The following is a 27,123-nucleotide window of genomic DNA, read 5'->3' as shown; positions in this document are numbered from 1 at the left end:
CGGTTTAGTCATGCTGGCCACATGACCCGGAAAGCTGTCTGTGGACAAACGCCAGCTCCCTCGGCCTGAAGCAGGAGGAGTACCACAATCCCATAGTCACCTTTGACTGGGTTTAACCATCCTTTTTTTACCTAGTAAGGATGCAATACCGACAGATGTCAGAGAGATGGTACTCTAAGTGCAGCCTGTATACCTATTGCTTACAACACATGCCATTGGCACATGCCAATGTGCATGACTGGTTCACTAAGGCTGGGGCACAGTCTGTATGGTTAAATTAACCGATTCGTTTCAGATCAGAGCGGGTTGGCAGATTTATGACTCTTTGGCTGAAATAATTTTTGTTGTTAAATCATGTACTGGTGTAGTAAGATATACGGAAAATCTAATTTACATGTTTTGTCAGGAATACTGGTACTTTATTTTTAGACTAAGGTTAGTGGATTATTGGACTAAGGCTTGTGAATAGCAGCTATTTCTATTTTTTAATCAAATGTGTCAAATCATTCAAATGGTTTTTTCTTTAACAATATGCATCTATTGTCAAATAAATAAATAATTTGTAAACGCTTGATGCTATTTTTTAATTCTTCTGGCTAACACTGTTGTACCTTTCCATGTTTCCGCAGGGGGCATTTGGCATGAGGGGCCTCAAAGGTAGCAAAGGTGAGAAGGTGAGTTTTTAGGTGAGGGATCTATTTCAGACAACAGATCTCATGGATTTCTTCTAATCTGTGGATACAACTTGTCTGTTCCTGCTTTCTCCACTTGTTGTACGCCATGTAACAAATTATGGAAGTTTAATCTGGGGAATAATCTGGGTTGTCTATGCTCTGGTAACCTCAAGGTTAGATTACTGCGGTGTGTTATATGTAGGGCTGGAAACTTCAGCTAGTGCAGAATTCAGCGGCCAGGTTGCTCACTGGAGTGTTCTTTTTTAAACAAGCTGAGATTTTATTTCTTCCTGATGAATTATAAAGTGATGGTGTTAAGTATCTACCTGCCAAATTTAACATCTTCTTTGTTTTCTAAAATTCTTATAATTGCCAACAATTTGTAACTGGGAAAAGTGAGGATGTTCAGGAGAAGCTGCATTCAAAATTTTGCAAGTAAATTTGAGTTAGTAGTTCTGCTAGCAGGTTTGCCAGCTAATTGGCCTAATACAGGCCATTTGTACCAGTCTCTGGCTACTCAGATCCTGAGAGGGACCCCTCACCCTCTCAGAAAACTGGAATATTCCAACACTTCCCAGTCCTCCTCCAGGAGCAGTTGTGTGGCTCAGCCCTCCACTTCCATTTGGGTCCTTTGGAGGGTTTGTGGTGTTGGCAAGGATTGTAAGGGGAGGTTTTGGTAAAAGGTAAAAGGGAAGGCTCTCTGAGCATCACCCAAATTGGGCAGCTAGTACAGCAGAGAAGTTGTGGACACTGGTAGTGTGAATATGTATGCTTCTTGATGCCACACCTCAGTGCCAAAGTTAGAGACCTGGGCACTTCTACTGCTCCAGCTACCTGTTGTCTCTTTATAGGGAGAAGATGGATTTCCTGGTTTCAAGGGTGACATGGGGCCAAAAGGTGACCGGGTGAGCGATACCCTTCCTCATATGCTAATGGTTCTGTACGTTTGAGAACTTTGAGTGTGCTAATCACACAGTTTAACACATTTGTAAAGCAAGCTAATGTATGCTTACCTGCATCATTTTCCTAAATGACTCCAGTTCTTGTACTGGGGAATCTGTAAATCTCTGACCTCCCAATATTTTTACCCCCTGATTCTGCTACAACCACCCTTTTTTTATTTCTGACAGGGTGATGCTGGCCCATTGGGTGTACGTGGTGAGGATGGCCCTGAGGGGCTGAAAGGGCAGGCAGGACCTGTGGGGGAAACTGGTTCTTCAGGGCCAGCTGGTGAGAAGGTGAGTCATTGCCCCATCACCCTCCCTGTGTCTAATTTTAGGAGTGACTGCTCCCCACATTAAATGGGGGGCGCCCTTTGCTTGGTCGCGCTCAGCCCCCTGGGGCACCATTAGCACAGCCATGGCTTCACCTTCCCCAGGTGGGATACCTGGAGGTCTCCGCCTACCTCAGCCAGTTGCCCAATCCCACCTGGGGAGGCGTTGCCAAGGTGATCAGGCCAGGTAGGGGGAGGGACCACCTGCCCACAAAATAGGGGGAGGATCTTACCTGGGAATAGGTAGCTAGTTGCTTTACGCTGGGTTCACACTACTTTGCACCCAGTTCTCTTCTCTACCCACTTTCAATGACTTGTCTAGTCCTCTTTTGCATGGGTTCCCGGTGCCTGGGGTGGGGAAAGTGTTGAGCCCCCTGGTGGGGCAGCTGGGATGGAGGTGCACACCAGGGGGCCCTTTCCCCCCTTGGGCCCTTTCCTGCCTCCCTCCCTCCCTCCTGGGTGGTCGGCCATGGCCCCCTCCCCCTTGACCTGGCTGGGTGGCATGTAGGTGGCAGTGGCAAGGCATGTGGGGGGCACACTGGTGGGCATCCATGCTAGGAGAGCTCAGGGCTGCCCTTGCATTGCCCACTGTTGCCTGCTGGCCATGACCCCTCTCTGCTGGGGAGGCCAGTGCCAGGAGTGCCAAGTGGAGCTGCCACTGCTCCTTCCGCAGTACCGTGGCTCAGCCCCCACCGCAGCCTCCTCCTCCCTGGCCTGGGCCTGGGCCACGGCTCCCACTGGCACCCAGCGTTCCCCGGACCTTGCCGCCTCGCAGGCCAGGAGAATCAGCGCCTCTGGCCAGGCGTCCAAGAAGGAGGCACTGCCCCAGCCCCAAAGGATGAAGGTTGAGGGCCCGGCCCAGGCATGGCTTGCTTCTGTGTGGCTCCAGAAGGTGGCAGGAGCTCCCTCGGCAACCTGTTGTGGGGGTGCCTGGTTGCGGTCCTCTCATAATTTTGCTCCTTGAAGTCACCATCCCCGTGGCCCCCCACATGCTAGGGCACTTTAAGACTTTGATCTTCTATTTTTGCAGGGCAAATTGGGGGTGCCAGGCCTACCAGGATACCCTGGACGCCAGGGACCTAAGGTGAGTATGAGGAGATTTCTGAGGTAAAGGAAGGATGACATGTCCCCGCTCGTCATCTGCTTTACTGAGACGGTGTGGTTTTCCTGCAGGGCTCAACTGGATTTCCAGGGCCTCTGGGCCTCATTGGAGAAAAAGGCAAACGGGTGAGTGGAGCCATGGGAAACAGGGGCCACATCTGGAAAGTGCCATGTGAATGGAAGGTACATCCAGGGTTTGTAGGTATGGTAGGGCTGCCACATTTCAAAAAGTAAGTTCCTGAGCTTTTTTAAGGGAAACTTGATTTTTTGATTGACTTGCCTCATGAGAAGTTGTGAGATACCAAAGAAAAGAGAAGCCAATGAGATTAAGAGAGTGGCATGGCAGAGCCAGATGAAGGAAAGACCACTACATTAGTACCTCTGGTTACGAACTTAATTCGTTCCAGAGGTCTGTTCTTAACCTGAAACCGTTCTTAGTCTGAGGTACCACTTTAGCTAATGGGGCCTCCCGCTGCCGCCGGCGTGTGATTTCTGTTCTCATCCTGAGGTAAAGTTCTTAACCCGAGGTACTACTACGTCAAGATTTTCAGGTGCAAGTCTGCATCTGAGCTAACTCACCCCTTCCAAACTTGGCCTCCCATCATCCCTCACATTGGTGAGTGATGATGCGAGTTGCAGACTGACAACCTCTGCAGGGCAATAGGGTCTCCATCTCTAGTTTGCGTAATCAAGAGATGAATTGGAGCTGAAAGGAAGACAGCATCTCTGGGCAAGACAGGACTCCTTTGCCTTATTAACTCTGGTGAGTGGAGCGTCCTAGAGTGACAAGGCCTCTGGATGACCAAAGTGCTGAGGCATGGTGCCATCTCCGTAATGAGAGCATGTATGGGTGCCCTACTTTTCTGTCTCATCTTCTGTTTCTCTTTATGTTTCACAGGGCAAAGCTGGCCAGGCTGGGCAGACGGGACAACGGGGTCCCCCGGTGAGCTTATTTTTATTGTTATCAACCTCTTTTAGTTGCTTTGTTCAAAAAGTTCTCAAAGTAGCATAACAAGATAAAATACAAACAGAAAAAATAGATTTAAAACCAGACAATTTGAAACAGTGAACAATTCAAAAATCATAATATGTTCATCCAACAACACAATGCATTGAACAAGACCTACCCCACCTCACTAAAAGATTAGCACCAGGGAACTTCCGGTTAAGGCAGCATGGCGGACGCCACGGCAACGGGCAGCTCCTGAAGCCAGCCAGAACTTACAAAGCTACCTGGCTGGCTCCTGGGCTGCTGGAACTTCTGCTGCCAGCACCACTGGTGTTGTTACCAGCACCAATACCAGAGAGGAACTGGGGGCACCCGGAGCAAACAGCAAGCCCCCCCCATGACCTTGACTAAACCGGGACCAAGGGCACCCAGCCACCCGGAGCTCCGAGTTCAGGAGGACCTCAGAGCCAGCACAGAAGCAGGAGGGGAAGGAGAGAAAGGAGCCCAGACCCCACCACTTCTGCCTCCACTGCTGCCAGCACCACCGGGATGTCTGGCGTGCCTACCGAGGGAGCCACAGCCTCCCCCCCCCAACAAACCAGTAGAGCTCCAAGTATGGGAAACAGCCTTACTAGAAAAATTAACCAATAAACTGAAACTGACATGGGGGCAAATAGAAGAAGACGCCTTTGTCAGACTTGCGTTCGACCGATCAACTCTTCCGGTCGGTCGAGTCCTCCGACGTGATTAACGACCTGAGTCTTTGATGAGGCTCCAAGCACATTCCCCCATTACGCAGAGTATCCAGCACGCAGGGAAGGAGCCGAGATAGTATGAGCTACATTGCAAAGAGCATTTTATTTCTAATTATGCAGACAGAAAAGGAATAAGCATGCTCTCTCTGTGAAAGCAGAGAGCACATGGAACACAAAGTAACAGGAAACCAGTAAACATCATATCTGTCTCCGTGAGACTTCCAACAGTCTGGAATGTCTCTGGAATGTAAACAGAGTCTTGTGACTCAAAGCACTGCACAGTGGCACAAACAGAAACTAACAGCCTTCCACCCTGTATGGCTCCCCTTTATCACATACACAGCCCAACAAGACAATGACAAAAAACCACCAACAGCATACAACTCAATATGGCTAACACCCCACTCACACATGAAAACAAAGACCACCACAGCCAACCATAAATGAACAGCCACACCCTAGGCCAACCCCAACCTCTCTCACCATCAAAGGAACACAAGTGAACAGCAGAGAACCTGCACAAGCAACGCTGACACAAAACCCCACATATATTAAGTAAAATAGAAACATCACCACCTGACCCCACCCCCACCCATCTTTCCTGCCCTCCACCTCTTTCCCCCTGTTCTTTCTAAGGTCTCAACAAATGAATCCGATTGGTAAAAAAAAAAGTTACAGGGGGGAAAAATATGAGAGAGAGAGATTGCACATACCTTTGTAAATCAAGAAAATATTTAATAAAAATACATTTAAAAAAAGAGGAGCACCACAGCAGAGACAAACTAAGCTACTGAATGCCTGAGGGAATAAAAATGTATTGGACTAATGCCTAAAAAACATATTGTGGTGCCAGGCAAGTTTCCCCCGGGAGAGCTTTCCACAAATGGGGGCAAGGGAGGGACACCACTCCCAAGGCCTGTCATTTTACTCCACTGGAGCGCTCTATCTATCTCTATCTCTACTGATCAATCATTTGATTGATACAGATCCAAGTTGGCCAATTTCCTGTATTTAAGCACCTGTATTCCTGTATTTAAGCACCATGCCACCTGAACATACAATTACTTACTGAAAAAAACAATTACAATGATGTGAAAATACTGATAAGAAAAGTAGGACAGAAATATGTTGGGCCCCTTCAGTGCTGGCTTTTAAATTGGTCTTGAAAAGCCATTTATTCTGAGCTGCTTTTAATTAAGATGCTGAGCTTTATTAGTGTTTTATATTGCTGCTGGTTTTAAACTGTTGGTTTCACATTGTTCTTATTGCCTGTTTCAATTAATTTTATGAAAGCTGTCTTATGAAATGTTTTAACTTTGATACTATAGCACTGATCTTTTGTTTTATTCTACTAATGTAAACTGCCATGAGAGGGCATTTGCTAGGAGGGTGGCCTAGAAATCATTCAAATAAAATGAACTTTTTAAAATGTGATGGGTAATGGCAAGGACCAGAGCTAAATATGGTTACTGCCATCTTCTGTGATGTTTATTCAGAAAAAATGAATATCCTGTGTAACCCCCAGCAATTTACAGAAATTACAGAATCAAAATGCAGTAAATGTACTGCTACAAATAAAGAAAGAATAAGAAAAATACAATTAAAATCCCTCATTTAGAGCAGTGCAGGCAACTGAAGAGGATAGCAGGTGACCTTCTCAAGTGGCCATATAGCTGTTAAACAGCCTTCAGGATAAGATGGTGGCTTACAGCGCCCTCCGTTCAGCTGCCAAGGGCCTGAGGCACCATCGCTGAACGTGACTCTGCAACTCCCTGGCTTCCCTGGCAAGCGAGGGTCAAGCCAATGGGAGACAGTGCTTCCGCGCTGCAGCCCATGGATACAATCCAGGAGAATACCTTACCAACAGTATCAAAAGCAGCTGAGTTAGGAGTCTTGACAGGGACACCCCTGCCATCCTTCCTGGAGAAGGTCATCAGGGTAAAAAACAGACCTGAATCCAGATTGAAATGAGTTCTGACAATCAGTTTCCCTGAAAAAGGCCTGCAGCTGAACTGCCTGCCCTTTTCTCAAGCACCTTGCCCCCAGAAGGAGAGTGGCCAACCAGGCAGGACATGGAAGAAACCTCTGAATCCAGGAAGAGTTGTTTCAGGAGTGGCTGCCCCACTGCCTCGTTCAAGTTCAGGGGCCTTCAGCACCCTTTCCATCCCTCATATATCATATCAGATATTTATACCATCTTTCTTTGCCCTAGTCTTAGAATTCCTGAGAGCTCAGTATAAGGAGGATGGAGGAAAGACAGATTGCCCAAGCTGCCTCCTCTGAATTGGGGACCTTACAATGCCCACATGGAAGAGAGCTGAGGTTCAAGAATAGGCAGAACAACTTCGCCCTGTAAGCTTAGCATAGGTCTCTGCAACCAAGAACTCAGGGCTGGGTACGATTGACTCAGACACTTCCCTGTGCTGATGCGGAGCTGGGGGGGGGGAGGTGGCTGCTTAATTTCAAATACATAGACGCTAACAAAAAATTACTTTGCTGTCATTTTTCACCCTGCTCTAAAGTTTGATGCTCATCTAAAATTGCACTAACATAACCAGTCAACATTTCCCATCCATCCACTTGGAGCCATGGTGTTCTAATGAATGCAGATGTTATCGGGGGCTGTCCACTATAGAGCTGAAATTCTAAATCAAATCCTCCTGGTTTGAATTTGCTCATGGGTATTTGAATTTATATTCGCATTTGAATTTTCTTCCCAGTCTTCATTTTTTCAATTATGGAAGCTTTTAGAGTGGTTTGGGGGGGGGGGGTAAGTGATAATGTGTAAAATATTTGATTTATCAAATTAATTGGTACTTCCTCCAGCTTCCTCCAAATTGACTCTAAGTAAAGTTGAATTTGGTGAGTTAATACCATTATTACCTTAAAACCCACTATGATTCTTTAAAAGAACTTCTAAGTCTACTTTCAGTGTGAAATTTGAACACACAAACATGACATTCTAAAAGATTACTTTAAAATCTTGAAATGTTACTTCACTTTGGATTTGGATGTCATTTCATCTCTGTTCTGGTGAAGATACCAGTTCTGAAAGGAGAAACCTTGCCTTTTGTGCACATCTGCCTGCAATCCTTACACTCTAAGGCCCCCTAAGGCACCCTAAGGCCCATGGGTCACAAGCAGCCCACGGGAGTCATTTAACCCACGAGCCGCCCACTCAGCGAGTCCCGGCTTGCGGTGCTAAGCCGGTGCAGCACAGCATGGGGACTCGCTTCCTTGGTGCCAAAAATTGCACCTGCGCATGTGCAGACTCTGAAAAACACGTCTGCACAGACCCTGGAAATTGTGGGCGCACTTGTGATCTGGCTCACGGAGGGATCTCCGCTGGAGTGAACCGGCCCAGGCAAGGCAAACCTTGCTGACCCCTGCTCTAACACCTCTCATCCTGCAGCAAGTCACCTATTTCTGTCACTTTGGTCCATAATTCAGGCAGGGGCTTGTGCCTGAAGTCATGATCACGTGACATGCTATACCCTCCCCCCAAAAAAGTTGCAATTCACTCAGTTAACCTCCTGCATTCCTAGTTTAGCATGCAAGTGCTGTAATGACAGTGAGAGATAATGTCTTCTGGAAATACCCAGTCTGGTCGCTCAATATCATCACTCTAAATCATGTGGGACCTCCCAAGTCTGGCACAGCCCCCACGTGGCATTTACCAGGCTATGCAATTAGTGTCATTTCTCCCTTTCTAGGGTCTTCCAGGTGAACGTGGTTTGCCAGGACCCACAGGAAAACCAGGACCAAAGGTATGTCTGTATTTATGCTGTGCATGTTGTCCATTTCTCTGTGACCTCTGTTTGTTCACCTGTGCCCAGTGCTCTCCATTGGAGCACAACACTATTCTCATCTACATAATTTACGTGTTGGCTTCCACTGATCTCATAACAGGACCTTTTTAGGCTCTGCCTAGAATATTTTCTAAGGAACAGCCCTGAGGCCAAGCTGTCTTCAAACCTTTTGTTCTCCCCTCTACCCCCCCCCCCGCCCAATCTCTAAGTTATGTAATTTCACTACTACTAAGAGGCAGTGCTGTTCACTAGAGACTACTGTTTCACCACAGGCTATTGTTGAAATCACTTGTACATCCTTTGGGTGGTTTAGCCATGATTACTGCTTCTTTTTGCTGTGTCAGTTTCTTGCTTACAGTGCAGTTTCCTTTTAAATGATGTTAATTTAAATGAAGAACTTTTTGAGGGTAAGAGCTGTTTGACCATGGGATGGAAGGTGGTGGACTCTCCTTCAATGGAGGTTTTTAAAGCAGGTCTTGGATGGCCCTCTGTCATGGATGCATTAGCTGAGATTCCTGCATTGCAGGGGGTTGGACTAGATGACCCTGGGGAACCCTTCCAACTCTACAATTCTATGATTCTATAGGTTATTTATGAACAAAGAAAACAAGAATGTTAGACCATACACTCAGTTACCACAACCCTCTCCCCAACTTGCTGCTTTTCCCTCAGGGAGTAAGATTTTGATATGGAAGAGCATTCAAACGTGCTATTCAAAATCGAATAGTCGCAGGAACTCTGCACCAAGTCAGCCATCTGAATGAATTACTTGACTCACATGAATTTCTAGTCCTGATTGTGCCCCCACTGGATGAGAGTTTCTTAATGCTGCCTCTTCAACCTTATTCCTCTAAGACCACTTTACATGCTAGTCACCAACATTTATTGCAATCAAAAGCTGGGATCTTTTTCTGCCACCCCTCAACAATGCTTTCTTCCCACAGGGTGATTCAGGCCACGATGGAGCCCCAGGAATTGTTGGGGAAAAGGTAAGCTGAGGAATCAGGTCAGTGCAAGGGAAGGAACCCTGGAGAGGGTGATATCAGCAGAGTCCAGTTTCCTGCTTTGACCAAAGAAGCTATGATGGTGTCTTAGATGCCACCAGAGTTGTGGAGGGTGAGGTTTTACTCTAGGTAACAGACCCATGCTGCAGTGGGTGGGAAGAACAAAAGCTGAATTGAAGAATACAAATGCCACCAATGAGGTCTAAGAGGTTCAGTGATAGTCATGGGCAGGAGGAGCTCAAAGGCAAGGCAAGGAAGATGGAGAAAACCTCTCACAATCACGTTTCCCCTTCTCTTTCCTCAGGGTCCCTCCGGTCCACAGGGCCCTAATGGATTCCCAGGCCCCAAGGGCCCACCTGTAAGTATCCCACAGACCCCCAGGCCCAAGTTCCTACTTGTCTGGAAACATGGTGTTGGTAGGGGACGGTCGTCCCATGAGGCGTTCAAACACAAGAGTGCCTTGTGGAAGAAAAATGTACAGTCCAGCTGTTTTAGGCTGACACTTGAATTAGAAGTGCAAAGAAAGCAAAACCCAGTTTAAGCATCTGCTATGGAAACAGCCTGAGATAATATTGTGTCCTTTGCAAGATAGGACCCAAGTATGTGAGGGCAAAGGGGGGAGGAGCCTGTGGTGACAGCCAGAATGACTCCCTTTGCCTTTGAGGTTTTGACTGTAGTATTGGGAGGGGAAAACTAATTATTTCTTGGAGGTACTCCTCAGGAATCTTAAGAAGCCAGTCCCTGCCTCACTTCTCCTATAGGAAAAATGCTTTTAAAGCCAGTCTATATATATATATATATATATAGTCTTTGTTTGACTGTGATACATATAACAACTTGCAGTTACTTGTATATTTTGTGAGAAGTGTTGTATGATATATATATTATTTTGAAGTGGCTTATTCTTATATTTTGAATGACATCATACTTATTATATATTTGCTAACAGTTATTAGCCAGCATGTTGCGTTTGCATTTTTGTAGATTGCCACATTTTGCAACATGGGCTTGTGTCTGTTCATGGTCATGGCAGTGTTACCTTTTGATATCTAAGCTTCTGATATCTAAGGTGAATTTCTGTTCAACAGTTCTGAAGAAATTTGTTCAAATTGAAATCTCCCCCCACCCCCCTTTGTTGTTGCCACAGGCAATACATTCTGACAAAATGAATTTTACCTGCAACTTCTAACTGTATGAAAGAGATGGGGGAGGGGGGAACCAACATAAATTGTGAGGCATGTTTCTATCACAAAATTGCAATGTCCATTTTGAAGATTCATGGAGAGTACCAGGTGGCTGATCATATTAGATCTCAGTTAAAAGAACCCTGCCCGAGCTGTCTTATTCCCCTCTCTGCTCTCTGGCGTTTAGACTGGGGAGCTGTCCAGCTGGGTTGTCTTCATGTTTCACTGCCTTCCCCTCTCCTCCCATGTTCTTGATCAGAGCACTTGAAAGAGCACAATCCTTGTCTGCTTTTGGAGGACACATGATCTGGTTTTCATAGGCTTGAAATGTTTCCCAACTGCTAATCTTTCTCACAGGTTTTTATTACTTTATTGCATTGGTTTTATTAATCTGCCTCAGCACAGGCTGCCCAACATGTGTTGCATTGTGAAATGGGTTACATAGTTTCACAACAATCTCATACCAAAAGACAAAAAGTATTGTAGACAGTACCATGAAGGGCAGTTGTAGACCAGACTGAGTCCTATGACATAAACCTTTTGCACACTTATTCAAACTTTCTGATGTGTGTTTGGAGTGTGCCTGCAGCTGTCTAAGGAGGGATTCTTGGGTAAAGGATTCCTCCTGGCCATCTGAGAGTTTTCTTTTAACTCCTGCTGCTTGTAGGGCCCTGCTGGGAAGGATGGTTTACCAGGACATCCAGGTCAGCGTGGTGAGCCGGTGAGTATCATTTCGAGCACAGTGCAGAGTTGGTTCTAGTCATTTGGGGGCTCTAGGCAAAGGCCATACATTCCAAGTGTTCTTTCCCTGTAACCTCAAACGCTCTTCTTGGCCAGCACGAGAGCCTCCACCCTTTTCTCTTAATGGGCTTTGCATGCCACTGCTGGCTCTCCACAGTGCCTTCCACTTTGTTGCTGGAGCAAAGTAAAACAAGATACAGTTTCCAAGTGAACAAAACTAGCTGATCGGGCAACAGCTGAACCTCTGTTTAGTAATGGGAATGGTGAGGCAACTGTAGAAGAAGAAGAAGAGTTTGGATTTGATATCCCGCCTTTCACTCCCCTTCAGGAGTCTCAAAGCGGCTAACATTCTCCTTTCCCTTCCTCCCCCACAACAAACACTCTGTGAGGTGAGCGGGGCTGAGAGACTTCAAAGAAGTGTGACTGGCCCAAGGTCACCCAGCAGCTGCATGTGTAGGAGCGGAGACGCGAACCCGGTTCCCCAGATTAGGAGTCTACCGCTCTTAACCACTACACCACACTGGCTCACATGTGCTGGGCACATCAAGCAGTTGTTTGGCAGTGCCTTAACAAACTCAGCAAATGTTCCATTTTTTGAATGGATGAGTGGCCATGATTGAGATCTACATGGGACTCCTTGCTTGGTGCCATTTCTTTGGATCCTGACCTTCATTTCCCCTCCCCGTAGGCGAACTGATTCAAATGGCCCGCCCCTGCCACTTAATGTATCCAAATGGTTTCCAGAGAGTGGTAGGGGATGTTTTATTCCATGTTGATGGCCTTTCAGCTGATTCCCTGGTGGCCCGCTGGAATGCGGAGTTAACCAGGGCTATCGACTGTCTGGCTCTGAGGTGCCCTCTCTGATTGCATGGAGCCCGGACAGCCCCGTGGTTTTCTCCAGGGCTGAGGGCGATGAAACAACTGCTGAGATGGCTAGAGTGCCGGTGGCAGAAAACTCATTCTGAATTGGACCACACACCAGCCTACCAAGTGGCGATAGTGACAGCAAAGAGGACCTTCTTTACCGCCTCAGCTGCATCTGCAGAAAACAGCAGCAGGGGACTCTTTCAGGTGGTTCGCAATTTATCAGAACTACCTTTGCCCTCAGGGCCCAGAAAGGACCCCAAGATCTCCTGCAATGATTTTGCAAAGTTTTTTTGCAGATAAAGTCACTCAAATTCAGAAAGAGGTAGACTCTATCGTGGGAGCAAGACCGGGGTGGGAGAAGGATAGAGTCCTTTCTAGTCGGTTGCATGGGATCAATCTGTTTCCTTTGAGGACGTGGACAGGCTGCTTGGACGAGTGAAACCGACCACCTGTCTCCTTGCTCATCCTGGCTCATAAAAGTGAGCCGGGAAGGGCTGGGCGATGGGCTCTGTGGGGTGGTGAATGCTTCCCTCTGTGAGGGAGCCTTCCCAGACCCACTGAAAGAGGTGGTCATTAAACCAATTCTTAAAAATACATCTTTGGACCCAGCCAATATGGCCAAAAATCGTCCAGTCTTAAATCTTCTATTCTTGGGCAAGGTGATTGAGGGGGTGGTTGCCTCTCCCCCATGCTTTTTAACATCTATATGAAGCTGCTGGGAGAGATCATCAGGGGGTTTGGGCTGGGTGTTCATCAGTATGCGGATGATACCCATCTCTACATCTCTTTTGAATCAGAATCAGTGAAGGCGGTGAAGGTCCTGTGTGAGTGTCTGGAGGCAGTTGGAGGATGGATGGTGGCTAATGGATTGAAGTTGAATCCTGACAAGACAGAAATACTCTTTTGGGGAGATGGGGTGGGCAGGTGTGTAGGACTCCTTTGTCCTGAATGGGGTAACTGTGCCCCTGAAGGCCCAGGTGCGCAGGTGCCTTCTTAGTAGTGGAATGCCCTCCCATCAGATGTCAAGGAAATAAACAACTATCTGACTTTTAGAAGACATCTGAAGGCAGCCCTGTTTAGGGAAGTTTTTAATGTTTGATGTTTTATTGTGTTTTTAATATTCTGTTGGGACCCACCCAGCGTGGCCAGAGAAACCCAGCCAGATGGGTGGGATATATTTATTATTTATTATTATTATTATTATTATTATTATTATTATTATTATTACTACTACTACTACTACTACTATTATTATTATTATTATTATTTGTTAGGGATTTCATGGCAAAACTGGCCCACCAGGACCTGCTGGAGTTGTGGGACCACAGGTAAGGAAGAAAAGCTTTAGTTCTCATGATCACAGTCAAAACAACAAAAGATATCAGAGTCAGTAGCCACCAGATGAAGAACAGATGGTGGTGCCTGACTAGAGATGAGGGGTTCAAAACTTCACTGTGGGGTCTAGAACCTCCTTTGTGTGATCCTGTGCACAGGGCAGATTCTGTCAGGCCTTGGCCTTGCTCTGAGTCAGGCTGCAGCTGGGTCCAGTTTAGGCACAGGCAGATAAGGATAAAAAGTGCTGAATGTTAGAAAGCTGATCCATGGCAGGGAAGGATCAGGTATCAGGCATCAGTTTAAGGAGGCTAGGAATCTGCTGGTTGTTCAGGGATATGTTGCTCAAACTGAGCAACTGGTTTAGCTGCAGGAGTCAGTGTGTCCCAATAGTCTTGTTAAATCACCTGAAGATATTCAAGCTGGGAGGTCAGCTGACTTTCTTTATTCATAAGGTCTGGTCTGAGGAACTGGAATCTGGCAAGCGCAAGAGGAAAGGTGTTGGAGACTCTGGTTTGACACACACATACACACCAGTGCCTTGTAGCTTCTCACAACTGTAAGAGGATAATAATTGTCTTGCTTGATTGGAATAAAGTAGGCTGCAGATCTATCCAGTTCAGCCATCAATCTCGACCAGGAGATAGTTAGATACCACGCAAGATGTTTGCAAACAGAGTGTGGTAGAACTATTTATTCCCTGTTTTCCTTTTAAGGGGTCAAGGCTTTTTAGTTCAGAAGAAAAAATGGGAAAGACACAATCAAGATTTATAGTGATCAGAGAGAAATTGCATACTCCCTTGCTCTATCAATACTCATAGTCATTGATTGGAAATAGGTTCAGAATACAGGGACAGAAATACTTCTTCAGGCAGCTCATAGTTAACAGCAATACCCACAAAATGTGATGATGGACACTAATGTACATGACTTGGGCTGGGGGACAGGTCAGAGAATTCATGTAGGAACTGAATTATCCAAGGCTGTCAACCATGATAATTTTCAACAATAGCAGCAGCAGCAGCAAAACCCTCCATGCACAGCTGACATAATCACGGGTGCAGGAAAGAAGTGGTTGGGTGGGAAGGGGCAATCTTTTATCATGCCCTGCTTGTAGCTGCATTGTGCGATACATTCTCACTGTGGTGTCTCATGAGGCCTACCGGGAACTAGGAACCAGCAAAATCTGTCACCAGTTGTCCCAGTGCCTCCAGGCAGTCTCTGCTGGTTTTTGCTCCCAAACTGCTCTCCAGTGGTATATCTTCTCCGTACCACAGGGAAACTCTGGAGAAACTGGTCCCATGGGAGAGAGAGGCCACCCAGGCTCCCCCGGTCCCCCTGGAGAACAAGGGTTGCCAGGTGCCGCTGGAAGGGAAGGTGCCAAGGTGAGTGCTCACCTGGGAAATGTGTGTCATAATAACAAACTGTAAGAAACTTGTGAATTAACACATCAGATGTGACACAAACAAGAAATAGGCTGATCTTTTAATGCCTACTGCTAATTTAAATTAATTTATGAAGGCTGGGATTTCATGGAATCATAGAATTGTACCTAGTCCAACCCCCTGCAATGCAGGATTCTCGACTAAAGCATCCATGGGAGATGGCCATCCAACCTCTGCTTAAAAACCTCCAAGGAAGGAGAGTCCACAACCTCCTGATCCACTGTTGAACAGCTCTGACTGTCAGAAAGTTCTTCCTATTTTTTTTTAAGTTTTCCATGCTTTATTAAGTTTCATACATAACAAAAACAAACATATAAACAAAAAATGAAATTGTTTAAGTAATCTTATGTAAATATACAAATAAAAATAGACTCAATCTTATACAGTCTCTTTTGTTCAACCTTCTTACTAATGTGTGATAGTCTTCCCACCAACTCACGGTGCATTTATAATTTCTGATATCGAATGTACATATTATTACCTTCATCTTTTCAATTGTTAATCGAAGACATTACACAGGAAGCTCCTGTCATGGTGCAGAAGATAATTTCTTCAAGAATAGGGAGGGCAGCTCCCTGCCATCTCTCCCCTGTGTTGGGTTGGAGTAATGTCTTTCTGCTCATGACAAATGGGGGGGGAACTTTCCCTTTTTAATACCACCCACCAAAAAGAGAAAGATGAATCTGGGCAAAGATGCTACCAAACTCTGATCCTAGCCTGAAGACAGCTCAGCTGCCAGCTATTTTGGAGGATTTCTATCCCAAACTGATAGGAACCTCTCACTTTAGGTCCAGCTCTAGAAATACTAAACTGTAAGGAGCTTTGGATTTACCATCCCAAAGTTCAGAGGACACAGAACATAAAAGAGTGTTAAATATATTTACAACATGGGAAGGTTGCTTAACAACTGCTTCACAGAGCAGCATGTGGGGAAGATTTTAGTAAGGAATTCCAGAGAAAATCATTTCAGCACCAAGGTCAATGCATTTAAAGAAGGCTTATTTAGAGAAAGGGGGGAAAGTAAGGGGGGGGAGCCAACAATCACATGCACACACTTGCAAATCTAAAGGTATTCTAATTTAAATAGTTAAATGTAACTTCTTGAGCAAAATATTTGGTTTCATAATATGTGCAGAATTCCTTGGCGAAGAGAGGTTCTGAGAGAGCGGAACACCAGATTTGGTCATCTGTTTGGATGGTTCCAAGGGGAAGTGAGGGTGAAGCTTGCATATTTATGGAAATCTGAAACCAGTAAAAGTTGATCTTTTTACAAAGTTAGATTGGTGTTTGGATCAACAACTAGGAAATCTCCATCTCTCATGCAAGCATCCATACAAAAATTACACAGAGACTGCTTCTGCCTCTTTAATACATTATTGTAAACAAGGAATTGAAGATGAAAATGTGCAATGAAGATAAAGACAAGGGTGTATATCTACTCAGGGACCACCAGAGGGGTATCAAATCACAGACACTCAAGAGGGAGCTGTTGGTTTTCATCATAATACAGGAATTGTCACACTGCCAAATTCTGTCTGTAATAGAATCCCTGTTGAAATTTGGATTGTTCATTCATGCAGAGTTCTTTCATGTAGTCTCAACATGGACATCCATGTTACTGTCAATGGATCTTTTTCATGTATGTTGCAAAAGTGTTGCATCTGGGTTATATATATATATATATAGTTTCAGCATTTCGGTAATAGCCTACATGGGAACTAACAATTTATTTCTGCAGCCTGAAATCTTCAAAATCCAATGCAATGAGACTGTGTGCAAAGTACACATGCATGAAGACATCTGATATCCTTTATGGTCTAAAGTCCAGCAGGGAAAACTAAACCAGCCCATATCAATATGGACAGAAGTATTTCCCATGCAGATGGACAAAGAGGGCATAATTTTTCTCCCAAGATTTTGTACCTCTTTCCTTCTCCCTGCATATTAACCAGGCTTTTTTTCTAGGGTGATCCTGGACCTAGTGGCATCCCAGGCAAAAATGGCCCTCCTGGAATGAAAGGCTTCACTGGGGCTCGAGGTCCTGCTGGGGAGACTGTAAGTGTTTGTCACATGGGTGAGAAGGGACTGGTGTGGGGGGGGGGGAGGGGTGTTACTCCATTGGATATGGAGCAGAAGCTGCAGCTTTGGCATATCCTGCAAAAAGTTTATGTGTGTCTCTCACTTCTCACCTTCCTCCTTAAACTAAGAGCCTCAAATTATGAAGTTTTCAATGCAGCCCTCCCCCCTTCTAAATGCTGCCTACACACCCCTCCCCAAATCAAGCTCAAGCAATCTGCACACATAGAGATCATGCCCACATTTGAGGAAGGTGTAGCACTTAGCCCACCAGCTTCCTTTATTTCTTAGAGCTACTTTCATATCACCCTTCAGTCACCCTTTTTGGCATACGGCACCCTCTGGTGAGAGACTTACCCTATATAGTGCAGAAGTAGCCAATATTATGCCCTCCAGATGTTGCTGCAGCTCCCACCCCCCTTCACTCTTGGCCATGCTGACTGGAACTGATGGAAGCTGGAGTCTCAACAACATCTGGAGAACACCTGCCATAGTGTATGAACCTAGAAATGAAGCAGAAGCACAAATAGAAATGCATTTTGTTTTTACTCTGCTAGAGGCACATTCCTGCTTTCACATTTGGGGTGAAGTTAGCTAAACCTTGGCTTGGGTCTGTTAGTTATTCTTTCCCTCTGACCCTAGAGGAGGAACTCCCTTGCCCAAGATTTCCTGCAACCAATCTGACTTTTCATCCTAAATCAATTTTTGCAAGAAACCAAAACAAAGGAAGCTGCTTTAGACTGATTCAGGTCATGGACCCATCTAACTAAGTATTGTTTATATTGATTGTTCCCAGCCCTAAATGGAAATGGCTGGGGATGGAATCTGGGACGTTCTGTGTGCGGAGGATGTACTCTGCCACAGAAACTGCATCCATTCACTTCAGGTCTCAAAAAGATGAACAATTCTGAACCCTCCCTAAATGATTGTTTTGTTTCCTCCACAGGGACCAAGTGGGTTGAAGGGGGCTGAAGGGCCCCCTGGTCCTCAAGGCCCCACAGTAAGTAGGCTGGCATTTCCTCTGGGGCTTAAAAGGAAGACAGGAGTCCTCAAATATGTGGTCTGGGGGGCACAGTAGTGTCGACTGTTGATGAGGTAGAGCAGCCTTCCTGACATGGTGCCATCTAGGCTGGGGAGGGCTGTGATAGGGAAGCATTTGTCTGACCTGGAATGCTTGGAAGTGACATTGCAGCCTGTGTTGGTTTGGTAATGATGACCGTTGCCTCCAGAAAGAGACATAGAATAGTGAGGACTCCAAAAAAGGAGATGGGTATATACCGTATTTTTCGCTCTATAACACGCACCCGACCATAACACGCACGTAGTTTTTAGAGGAGGAAAACAAGGGGGAAAATATTCTAAACGAAACAGTGGATGTATGATTTTTGTGGTTCATGCTGTGGCCACAGACATGTGATCTGACAGTGAGTTTGGAGTAGCCCAATGCAAAAATCCTGGGGATCCATGCTTTGTAACCCATGTTTTTGCACCACTGCGGCCCCAGGCAACAGTGGGTGCGTGATTTTTTTGGTGCAAGATGTAGCCATGGACATGCTATGTGATCTGATAGTGAATTTGGGGTGACCCAGTGCAAAAATCCTGAGGATCCATGTGGATCCGTGCTTTGTAACCACGTTTTAAGTGGAGAGGGAAGGAAAAGCACTCAAGGGACAAGGAGCACGGTTGGGGTGTGTGGAGAAGGATGCTGCTAATAATGCAGAAGAGGGGTTTAAGGGGAGAAGAAGCACGCGTGGGATGGGTGGAGAAGGATGCTGCTAATAATGAAGAAGAGGGGTATAAGGAGAGAAGGCTCCTCTCTCCTGCTTTGCTCCTTTAAAGCAAGCAGGCTCTGCTTTTCTCCCTCCTCCCCGCTCACCCCCAGCTTAGCGAGCTGAAAAACTTTGCTGCTATTTAGCGAGCTGAGTGGGGAGGAGAGAGGGACAGAGAGCCTGCTTGCTTTAAAGGAACCAACCGGACAGGAGCCGCTTACACGAGTGTAAGCGGCTCCTCTCCTCTCCCGCTTTGCTCCTTTAAAGAAGCAGGTTCTCTGTCCCTCTCTCTTCCCCACTCAGCGGCTCTTCTCCCACTTTGCTGTTTCAAAGCGAGCCACAGAGGAGGGAAGGAAGGGGAACCATGGATCCTCTGCTCACGACTTCAGCAGATCCACCTGTAGGCATTCCCTCCATAACACGCACAGACATTTCCCCTTACTTTCTAGGAGGAAAAAAGTGAGCGTTATGGTGCAAAAAATACAGTATATCTGTTCTCTTCCAACAGGGTTCCCCTGGTGAACGTGGCCCCTCGGGAGCAGCTGGGGGTATTGGGCTACCCGGGCGAGGGGGCAACCAAGGACCTCCTGGCCCAGCAGGGGAGAAAGGGGCACCGGTATGTATCAGTCACACTCCCATGCCATCAGTGACCAGTCACTCAAAAAGCAAAGTTCATGATTCAACCCATGGGGGGTGGGCAGAACCTCAGTTAGCTATGCATTTTTATTGATTTAGGGGGGTAGCTCCCCCTCCCTGCTTCCCCTTGGCTATGCCCACGCCTCAACCCATTCAGGAGGCCACACCCCTGACCCTGCCAACTTGATAGGGCTGAAGTGTATTCAGCCCCCAAAGTCTGTTGGGATGGGGCTGAGCCCTCCCCAACATTGAGGGCTTGGGCCTCGCAGCAATAGTGACAAGCCTCGCCAGGCCTTGTGTGTGTGTCGCAGCACACATGATGTCATACATGCACATGACAGCCCCCCCCCCAACGTTGGGTGGAACTGGGCGCCTCTGCCTGACCCCATGATATAGTAGCCTAGCCACCCCTCACCCCCCAGTCTCAGGTTGTCTTTGGCCATGCATTGGTAGAGAAAAGCCATTCTGTATAGACACATGTCTTTATTACTGCTTCACAGGTTCCAGGGATGAACCTTAAGCTCTGCTTTTTATTTGCAGCATAAAGGAATCTTTCAGCCAGATCCTCCTCCTGTAATCCTTTTCCCTATCATGGTCTTCTTCCATCTGAAATATTTAATGTATGTTCCTATCCAGTGCCACCTGTGGTAGTTCTCAAAAAGATCCCCCCATCTTTTTGTCATATGCAGCATTTCATGTGATCAATTGATATCCAGTTAAGTCCTATTCATAATAGATCCATTGAAATTAATGGACTCAAGTTAGTTGTGCCCATCAGTTTCAGTCAGTCTGAGTAAGACTAAGATTGGATATAAATGCATTCCTTCCTCTCACATTGAATAGGCTATTGTTTGAATTTTTGGATGGGGAGTTTAGGGTTTCTTAGGCAACAACAAATGTGCACACAGACTTCTTTGATAGCCACTCCAAATCTGACTGAGCTGTGTAAAACAGAAAAAGGAAGAAATAAGTTCAAGAGAACATTAAGATGTTTCAGTGTGTATCTGAATGTTGTGTCAAAGGGGAAGAGAACAGGAAACAAGGTTCAGTGATGGAGATTTGATGTGTCACACTGCTACCAATGGAAAATGTTAATAAGGAAATAATAAATGTTAATAACGAAGGGAAAGGGGTTATAGGCAAAGGTGGGTGCCAAAGTCAAAAAGTGAGAAAGGTGTTGTAAAACAGCTGTCCAAATGGCCAATTATATTGGTAAACAGGTGCATTTAGGTTAATATTTGCTTGTATGGGTTGCTAACATCAGCACTTTTAAAAAGAAGTCAAAGTGGAATGCTCATCAGGACAAACAATTCCCTGTGAATTACATAAGCTACATATAGAGCTCACTAGAGCTAGTAATGAAAAAGTCAGATGAAGCAGACATAGCCCAAGACATTTTAAGGTCCCTGTAAACTACTAGTCTCCATGCCCTCTGTGTGATATTACTGATACTGTTCATAAAGGTAAAGGCAAACCCTCACTGTGATCAGCTCCTGCCCGGAAACCTATGTCCCCATGGTGGAAGGACATGTGGATCCAGAATTGGCTTCCACAGTCACTTACAGACTCACTGTTAAGACTGTTCATGGAAGACAATCTTACTCAGCCACAAGTGATCACCAAAGAAGAAGACTGTTCATGTACTTACCCCAGTGCCATTCTCTGTCCTACCCCCCTCCGGCCCTCATTTGTATCTCCCCTTTCCCAGGGTGAGCGAGGCCCAATGGGCCCATCTGGCCATGATGGAATCCCAGGCCCATTGGGTCTGCCGGGCCCAGCTGGACCACCAGGACTTGCTGGAGAAGATGGTGATAAGGTAGGCAGCCTGCACTCCACCAGAATTTGGAGGAAGAGGGAAAACTTGCACAGGGTTCATACAGCTACAAAGACCAGTTTTTGTTTCCTAGACGACAGATTCTTGGCTATCCCTAGCAATGATTTCCACAACCTTGGTTTCTCCAGCCAAGACGTGACTCAATGGGCATGTGTTTTGCTTGACAATGGTTTCTGCAGCAATGGTTCCCATGGTGATGCTCTATGTTCTCATGCTGCTCTCCCTCTTTCTGCAGGGAGAGATGGGTGGCCCAGGACAAAAGGGAAGCAAGGGCGACAAAGGAGAAGCGGTGAGTTTGAGGCAGGTGGCTGGCAGACTTCAGGGTATTATCCAGCATTGCTACCCCTTAAACTGTGTTGCCATGATTGCTTATAGATTCTTTATTAGCTGGACCAAGGAGATCTTTTGAAAGAAACTAGAAGAGAGAGAATGAATAACTAGGGAGAGCATTGCTGTTTCATGTTCTTTCTCTTCTTATAGGGTCCCCCAGGACCTACTGGGATCCAGGGTCCTATTGGACATCCAGGCCCTGCAGTAAGTATTGACTCCATTCCAAAATCTGTACTGGCCTATATACTCCCAAAGCTTTCATAGAAAGGATTGTCTCCTCTCACAGTCCTCTGGGCGCAGCTCAACTACCCTCCCATATCACCATTTTCTTTCATCTGTCACAGAGTTTTAAAAATTATTTTTAACAAAATGAAAATACTTCTTACTCAACAGAGGACCTCTAAGCAGCTCTGATTGATGTTAGTGGACATCACCATATGCTTCAAGACTAGAGGCTTGGCTGAGTGCGATGCCTCCCACTTCTGTAATCCCAGCTTTTTGGCTCTACTAAAGAGAGATGGAGGGTGTTTCTGTTTCAGTGGCAATCCTGACATGGTGTCTTGCTAACAGGGAGCGGATGGAGAGCCTGGGCGCCGAGGGCAGCAGGGCATGTTTGGCCAGAAAGGAGATGAAGGAGCCCGTGGATTCCCAGGTGTTAGTGGCCCATCTGGCTTACAAGTGAGTTAGACAACATGAAACTATTTCATTGGGGGTGCCTTGGAATAACTGGGCTTCTTCTTAAGCGAGCTCCTGCAGTGAGAATGAAAGTCAGGGATTTCCCCAGCTTTGTTCAGTAGGTTTCTTTCTCTTTTTTTGTAAATAATTTTTATTAATTTTTTATTATTAAAATCCAATATAAACCACATTTTATCAATCTCAAATTACAATTCAGATTCAAATATATATCAATTATAAAGCCAATTATACATTTTGTATGACTTCCCGTGTGCTAGATTTCAAGGTGAGATGATTTTATTTCATCTTGATTCCGAAGTCTTAATTAATCCAATTACATTCTTAATCTTGATCCCAATTACATTCTTGATCTTAATAGCTTATCAGCAGCTACAGAGTTTTTTACTTCCATTCGTATTGGCACTTTTAATAAATTGTATTTCTGCAAGAGGAGTTCTGTATCCCATATTGTTCAGTAGGTTTCAAGGCTATCTAGAAATGGTTTGTAGGGAACTTGGGACTGTGACTAAAGCTAAGGCAAACTTCTGTTTGAAATTTTAAATTCAGTGAATTCCATGAAATTCAAAATATTTTGTTTTTCTAAATGTTGAGGGTTAAATAAATGGTTTCACAACTGTGGATTGCTGAAAAAATTATATTTGCAATAGTAAACATTTCAAAATTTCTTATTTGAATTTCTGTGTTTAAAAAAAGTATTTCAGTCAGTTGAATCTTACCACAAGGGCCTTAACTATTCACGGGCACACACATCTCTCCACCAAATTTGAAATTTCTCTCCAGATTGAAAAACCCTGATATAAATTCTGAAATTTAAAACTAAGCATTCACATTTGAATTCTGAGTACTTAGATTATGGCTTTTGAACTCTCATATGTGCCTGCTAGCCAGACTAGAGGAATGTCAGCAGGATGGTGGAAATGCTTTACACTTGCTTACTTTGTTGGGGGTGCTTTCTTCACAGGGGATGCCAGGGCCCCCAGGGGAGAAGGGCGAGAGTGGCGATGTTGGCCCAATGGTAAGAGTCATTTGCTTCACCTAAACCTGCCCGCGAGTCATCTGCCTGTGCCTCATTGTGAATCTCATCCCCTCCCTCTCTCTCTCTCTCTCTCTCTCTCTCTCTCTCTCTCTCTCTCTCTCTCTCTCTCTCTCCTCTCTTTAGGGCCCACCAGGAGCTCCAGGGCCCCGAGGCCCCCAGGGTCCCAGTGGGGGCGATGTGAGTAACATTTTTTCATCTATATAAAGCAAGATGGGGCAGAATTTAATTATTCATTATGACACCACTCTTTGGCCTATAGGACTCCTACAACCGCTTGCATAAGAGTGGTTAAAAATAAAACAGTCCTCGCCCCCCAGGCTTGCAATCTAAAAGACCCAACATAAAAGGAAAGGGGGATGAGGAGAGCAGAGGAAAACAAGGAAACTCAGGCATGCATTCTTAAAGTTACACTGTAGTTCTTAATGACCAGCTGGAATGGAAAAGGGCCTCTTCAGCAATCGAAACACCCTGGATAGACACTTCCTGGACGCGTTCCTCCTCTGGGGAATGGTGGGAGCACCAGCATAAGGACCAGAATTTGCTGGATGGATGGAACTCTGTTGTTTCTGATTTTCTGAAGAGGCTGAGCTCAGGGGCTGAGGAGAAGGATGTGAGGATTTCTGATACCACTGTGGTTGGAATACTATGAATTGATTGTTTGATTTAAAAACAAAAAACAAAAACCTCATAGATTGCATAAAATGGCAGGACAGATAATAAAGCAAAACATAGCGTGTATCCACCTCAATCTACCCCTGTTGTGTCCCACGCCAGAGATGTAGATAGCTCAGTTGGGAGGGCACAAGTCTCTGAGTCTCAGGGTTGTGGGATTGAGCCCTACGTTGGGCAAAAACTTCCTACATTGCAAGGGGTTGGACTAGATGACTCTCAGGGCCCCTTCCAACTCTACAGTTCTATGATCCTATGCTCTGAGTGCATTGATTCCTTGTGGGGAGGTCCCACGTTCTGCTCACATGATAGTTATGATGTCCTTATCACAGCATGAGTAATCCTCTACATGGTAATGATGTGTGGTAATTGACTATTAAATGAAGTTATAATGACAACTTCAACCATTATCAAGTGGTGGGTGGCTACCATGGTATTTACTGATTGGGTTTTTATGCCATCATTCTAATAGCTCTAGCCGCAAAATAAACAGAACCATACAACATGGGTTCTTGGAGGTTCTCTGGATCTAAAGGTAGCAAACAAATAATTTAATCAGATTAGTGAACTTTGCCAATAAACCCAGCATAAAATGATAGCCAAGGTAATAGTTATAATTATTAATTAATAGTAATAATTAATGATTTTTAAAAATCAGCCTTCCCCTTTATCAGTAGCACTGCTAAGCAAATTTAATAAATAAAAATAAAAATCCACTCCCTGTGGTGCTACCACCAAGAATGTCTTTTCACATGCCTATGCTGTACTCATTTGATGGACAGATGATACCACCAGAAGAGTATACCCTGTAGATCTCATTAGCTGCAACCATTGAGGATAAATAGGATAAAACAGCATGTAAAGTAACCTCACGAGGACCTCCAAGAGCATTTAGGCAAGTGCCCAGACTCAGAAGTGTCTGCAAAGAATGAAATGATTCCAACTTCTATATGTATGCATGCATAGGGAGGAGTATCAGGGTTAGGAAATATTTTGCATATATTGATCATCACATTGAAAAAGGGCTAAAGATAATAAGTGTTGGTTATTTTCTCTAAGTCCGAGGGGGAAGCTAACAGTGAATGAGTTAAGTTGCAGGATGGAAGATATTTGGTTAAATATTACTGGGTGGGGAAAGTCCTGAACTGTTCACACAGGTGATAAGATTTGTTGAGGGAGGCCACTGTGGTAGTCTAAGGTGTGCTTTTGTCTTAATGCGTCTCTTTTCATTCCAGGGCCCACAGGGGCAACCTGGTGGGCTGGGACAGCCAGGTGCTGTTGGTGAAAAGGTGAGTCTAAGCCAAGATATTAGGGGATAAGGGCTGCTCTCTGCACTTTGTGGTGAGTCCAGGGATTGGAAGCAGGATGCAGAGCATTGGAAGAGTCATGGGATTTTCTCTAGGATGCTTGCATAGTGGGGGTAGAAGCAACAAGAAAGGCATCCTTCAATATGTAAGGGAAGGAGATGACTGGATTCTTCACCAGCAGCACATGTAGATATGCTCTTCTCTCCAGCAGCAGAGTATTTTGCCAGGTGCAGGGAACTGTGGGTTAAATAGGACAGAGAAAATGCAGTAAGTTTTAGGAAGGCACAAAATGGGAGCTGTTTGAAAGCTGGAGGTGTTAAAGGGGCTTTCAGTGTTGTTTATGTGTGTGCATTAGATGCTGACATGTGGAGAGAAAATCATAGAGCAAATTGAGGGTCATGAGGTGCATAATTAAACTGGGAGATAGGGGAAAACCTTCTCAGAAGAGCCATGCTTAGTTTACAAAGTGAGAGGCGCTCGGGCTGAAACTTGCCTCAGGATATAGTCCTCCTGATCCCAGAGTCCCAACTCTTGAATGTTTGTTTGGAGACAGAAAGCTGTGTTTGCAGAGTCACACAAGAATCTCCCTTTGCATGAATGCAAGTGCAATCTCCTTCCAAATCATGCCTCTGAAACAGATCAGAGAAATCACATCTCCTTCCATGTCATTCTGGCTACAAATGGGAACTGAGCCATTTCCCTCTTGACCCACACTTTCTGGGCATGGGTCTGAGTGGTTTCCTCCCTTGCCCTGCTCTTTATAGCGAAGTATCAGAACTAATGGCAATCTGGGAAAAATCCGAATTGCTGCTTGCTCTAATTGAGTGCTCAGGAGCAGCTTTAGCTGGACAAGATAAGCCCTGGATGAGTCCTGAGAGATGCGTCCTTCTCTTAGCAGAGACCAGCTCATAGAATAGCTAGCTCTGTGACTATATTTCTTTACAACCCTATCAGATAGGAAAAGGAGCATCCAGAAAAGGTGTCAATAGGCCCTTGGGTCTTTTCATTTTTTAAAATTGTGTTGATGGAGGTATTTTAATATGTCAGTGCACATTTTCTGAAAAGCCATTCCAGGTTGGAACTGGAGAGCAGCATGACTGGACTGAGATTTCCATTTCTTTCTCCTTTCTAGGGTGAAGCAGGGGAAGCAGGAGACCCTGGACCTCCAGGGGAGCCAGGCCGGCAAGTGAGTTGCTGAGTTTGGGAGAGAAATGGGGGGCGGGGGATGCAATACCCCTCCCCGGAACTCCCCTGGAGTATGTCTGCTTCTGTTAAGGCTGTTAACTTCTGTTAAGGCTGGACAAATCACTGGAGCTGAGTCACTTAGCAGAGATGTGTCTCTCTTTACTAAGATTAAAAGAGCAGCATGAGAAGCTGCTTTTGCAAAGTCTGTTCCCATCCTAAATCCCACCCCCATCTGATTGGCATCTCTCTGTGTGAATTTGCAGGGGGTAAAGGGTGATGTTGGTGAAAAAGGAGATTCTGGCCAATCTGGAGCTGCAGGGCCCCCTGGCAAGAAGGGCCCCCCTGGAGAGGATGGAGCCAAGGGGAACCTGGTGAGTCGTCGGCTTCGGAATTGAAAAATGGCAAGGGCTACTTTCTTCAGTGATGTGTCAGTTTAGCTCCCAAAGAGCTG

The 27,123-nt window shown here is 45.5% G+C and overlaps 1 protein-coding gene across 3 annotated transcripts in view; it reads left to right on the top strand.

Annotated features, from left to right (window-relative positions):
- The window catches only part of COL5A3 (collagen type V alpha 3 chain), a 119,089-nt gene that overhangs the window by 73,860 nt on the left and 18,106 nt on the right, over positions 1-27,123 (top strand). For all 3 annotated transcript variants that reach the window (XM_081898090.1, XM_081898089.1, XM_081898091.1), the window contains 24 exons: positions 630-674; positions 1,526-1,579; positions 1,805-1,912; positions 2,978-3,031; positions 3,121-3,174; positions 3,947-3,991; positions 8,466-8,519; positions 9,506-9,550; positions 9,870-9,923; positions 11,417-11,470; positions 13,632-13,685; positions 14,967-15,074; positions 17,100-17,189; positions 18,157-18,210; positions 19,488-19,595; positions 21,324-21,431; positions 21,685-21,738; positions 21,930-21,983; positions 22,350-22,457; positions 23,437-23,490; positions 23,635-23,688; positions 25,416-25,469; positions 26,620-26,673; positions 26,936-27,043. In XM_081898090.1, coding sequence (XP_081754216.1) covers positions 630-674; positions 1,526-1,579; positions 1,805-1,912; positions 2,978-3,031; positions 3,121-3,174; positions 3,947-3,991; positions 8,466-8,519; positions 9,506-9,550; positions 9,870-9,923; positions 11,417-11,470; positions 13,632-13,685; positions 14,967-15,074; positions 17,100-17,189; positions 18,157-18,210; positions 19,488-19,595; positions 21,324-21,431; positions 21,685-21,738; positions 21,930-21,983; positions 22,350-22,457; positions 23,437-23,490; positions 23,635-23,688; positions 25,416-25,469; positions 26,620-26,673; positions 26,936-27,043 — 1,629 coding nt within the window. The remainder of the gene's footprint in view (positions 1-629; positions 675-1,525; positions 1,580-1,804; positions 1,913-2,977; positions 3,032-3,120; positions 3,175-3,946; positions 3,992-8,465; positions 8,520-9,505; positions 9,551-9,869; positions 9,924-11,416; positions 11,471-13,631; positions 13,686-14,966; positions 15,075-17,099; positions 17,190-18,156; positions 18,211-19,487; positions 19,596-21,323; positions 21,432-21,684; positions 21,739-21,929; positions 21,984-22,349; positions 22,458-23,436; positions 23,491-23,634; positions 23,689-25,415; positions 25,470-26,619; positions 26,674-26,935; positions 27,044-27,123) is intronic.

This window comes from Podarcis melisellensis (genome assembly GCF_964234715.1).
Source record: "Podarcis melisellensis genome assembly, chromosome: 2".
Taxonomy (NCBI): Eukaryota; Metazoa; Chordata; class Lepidosauria; order Squamata; family Lacertidae; genus Podarcis; species Podarcis melisellensis.
The sequence above is the reverse complement of the archived record's forward strand: the minus strand, read 5'-3'. Positions and strand labels throughout refer to the sequence as shown.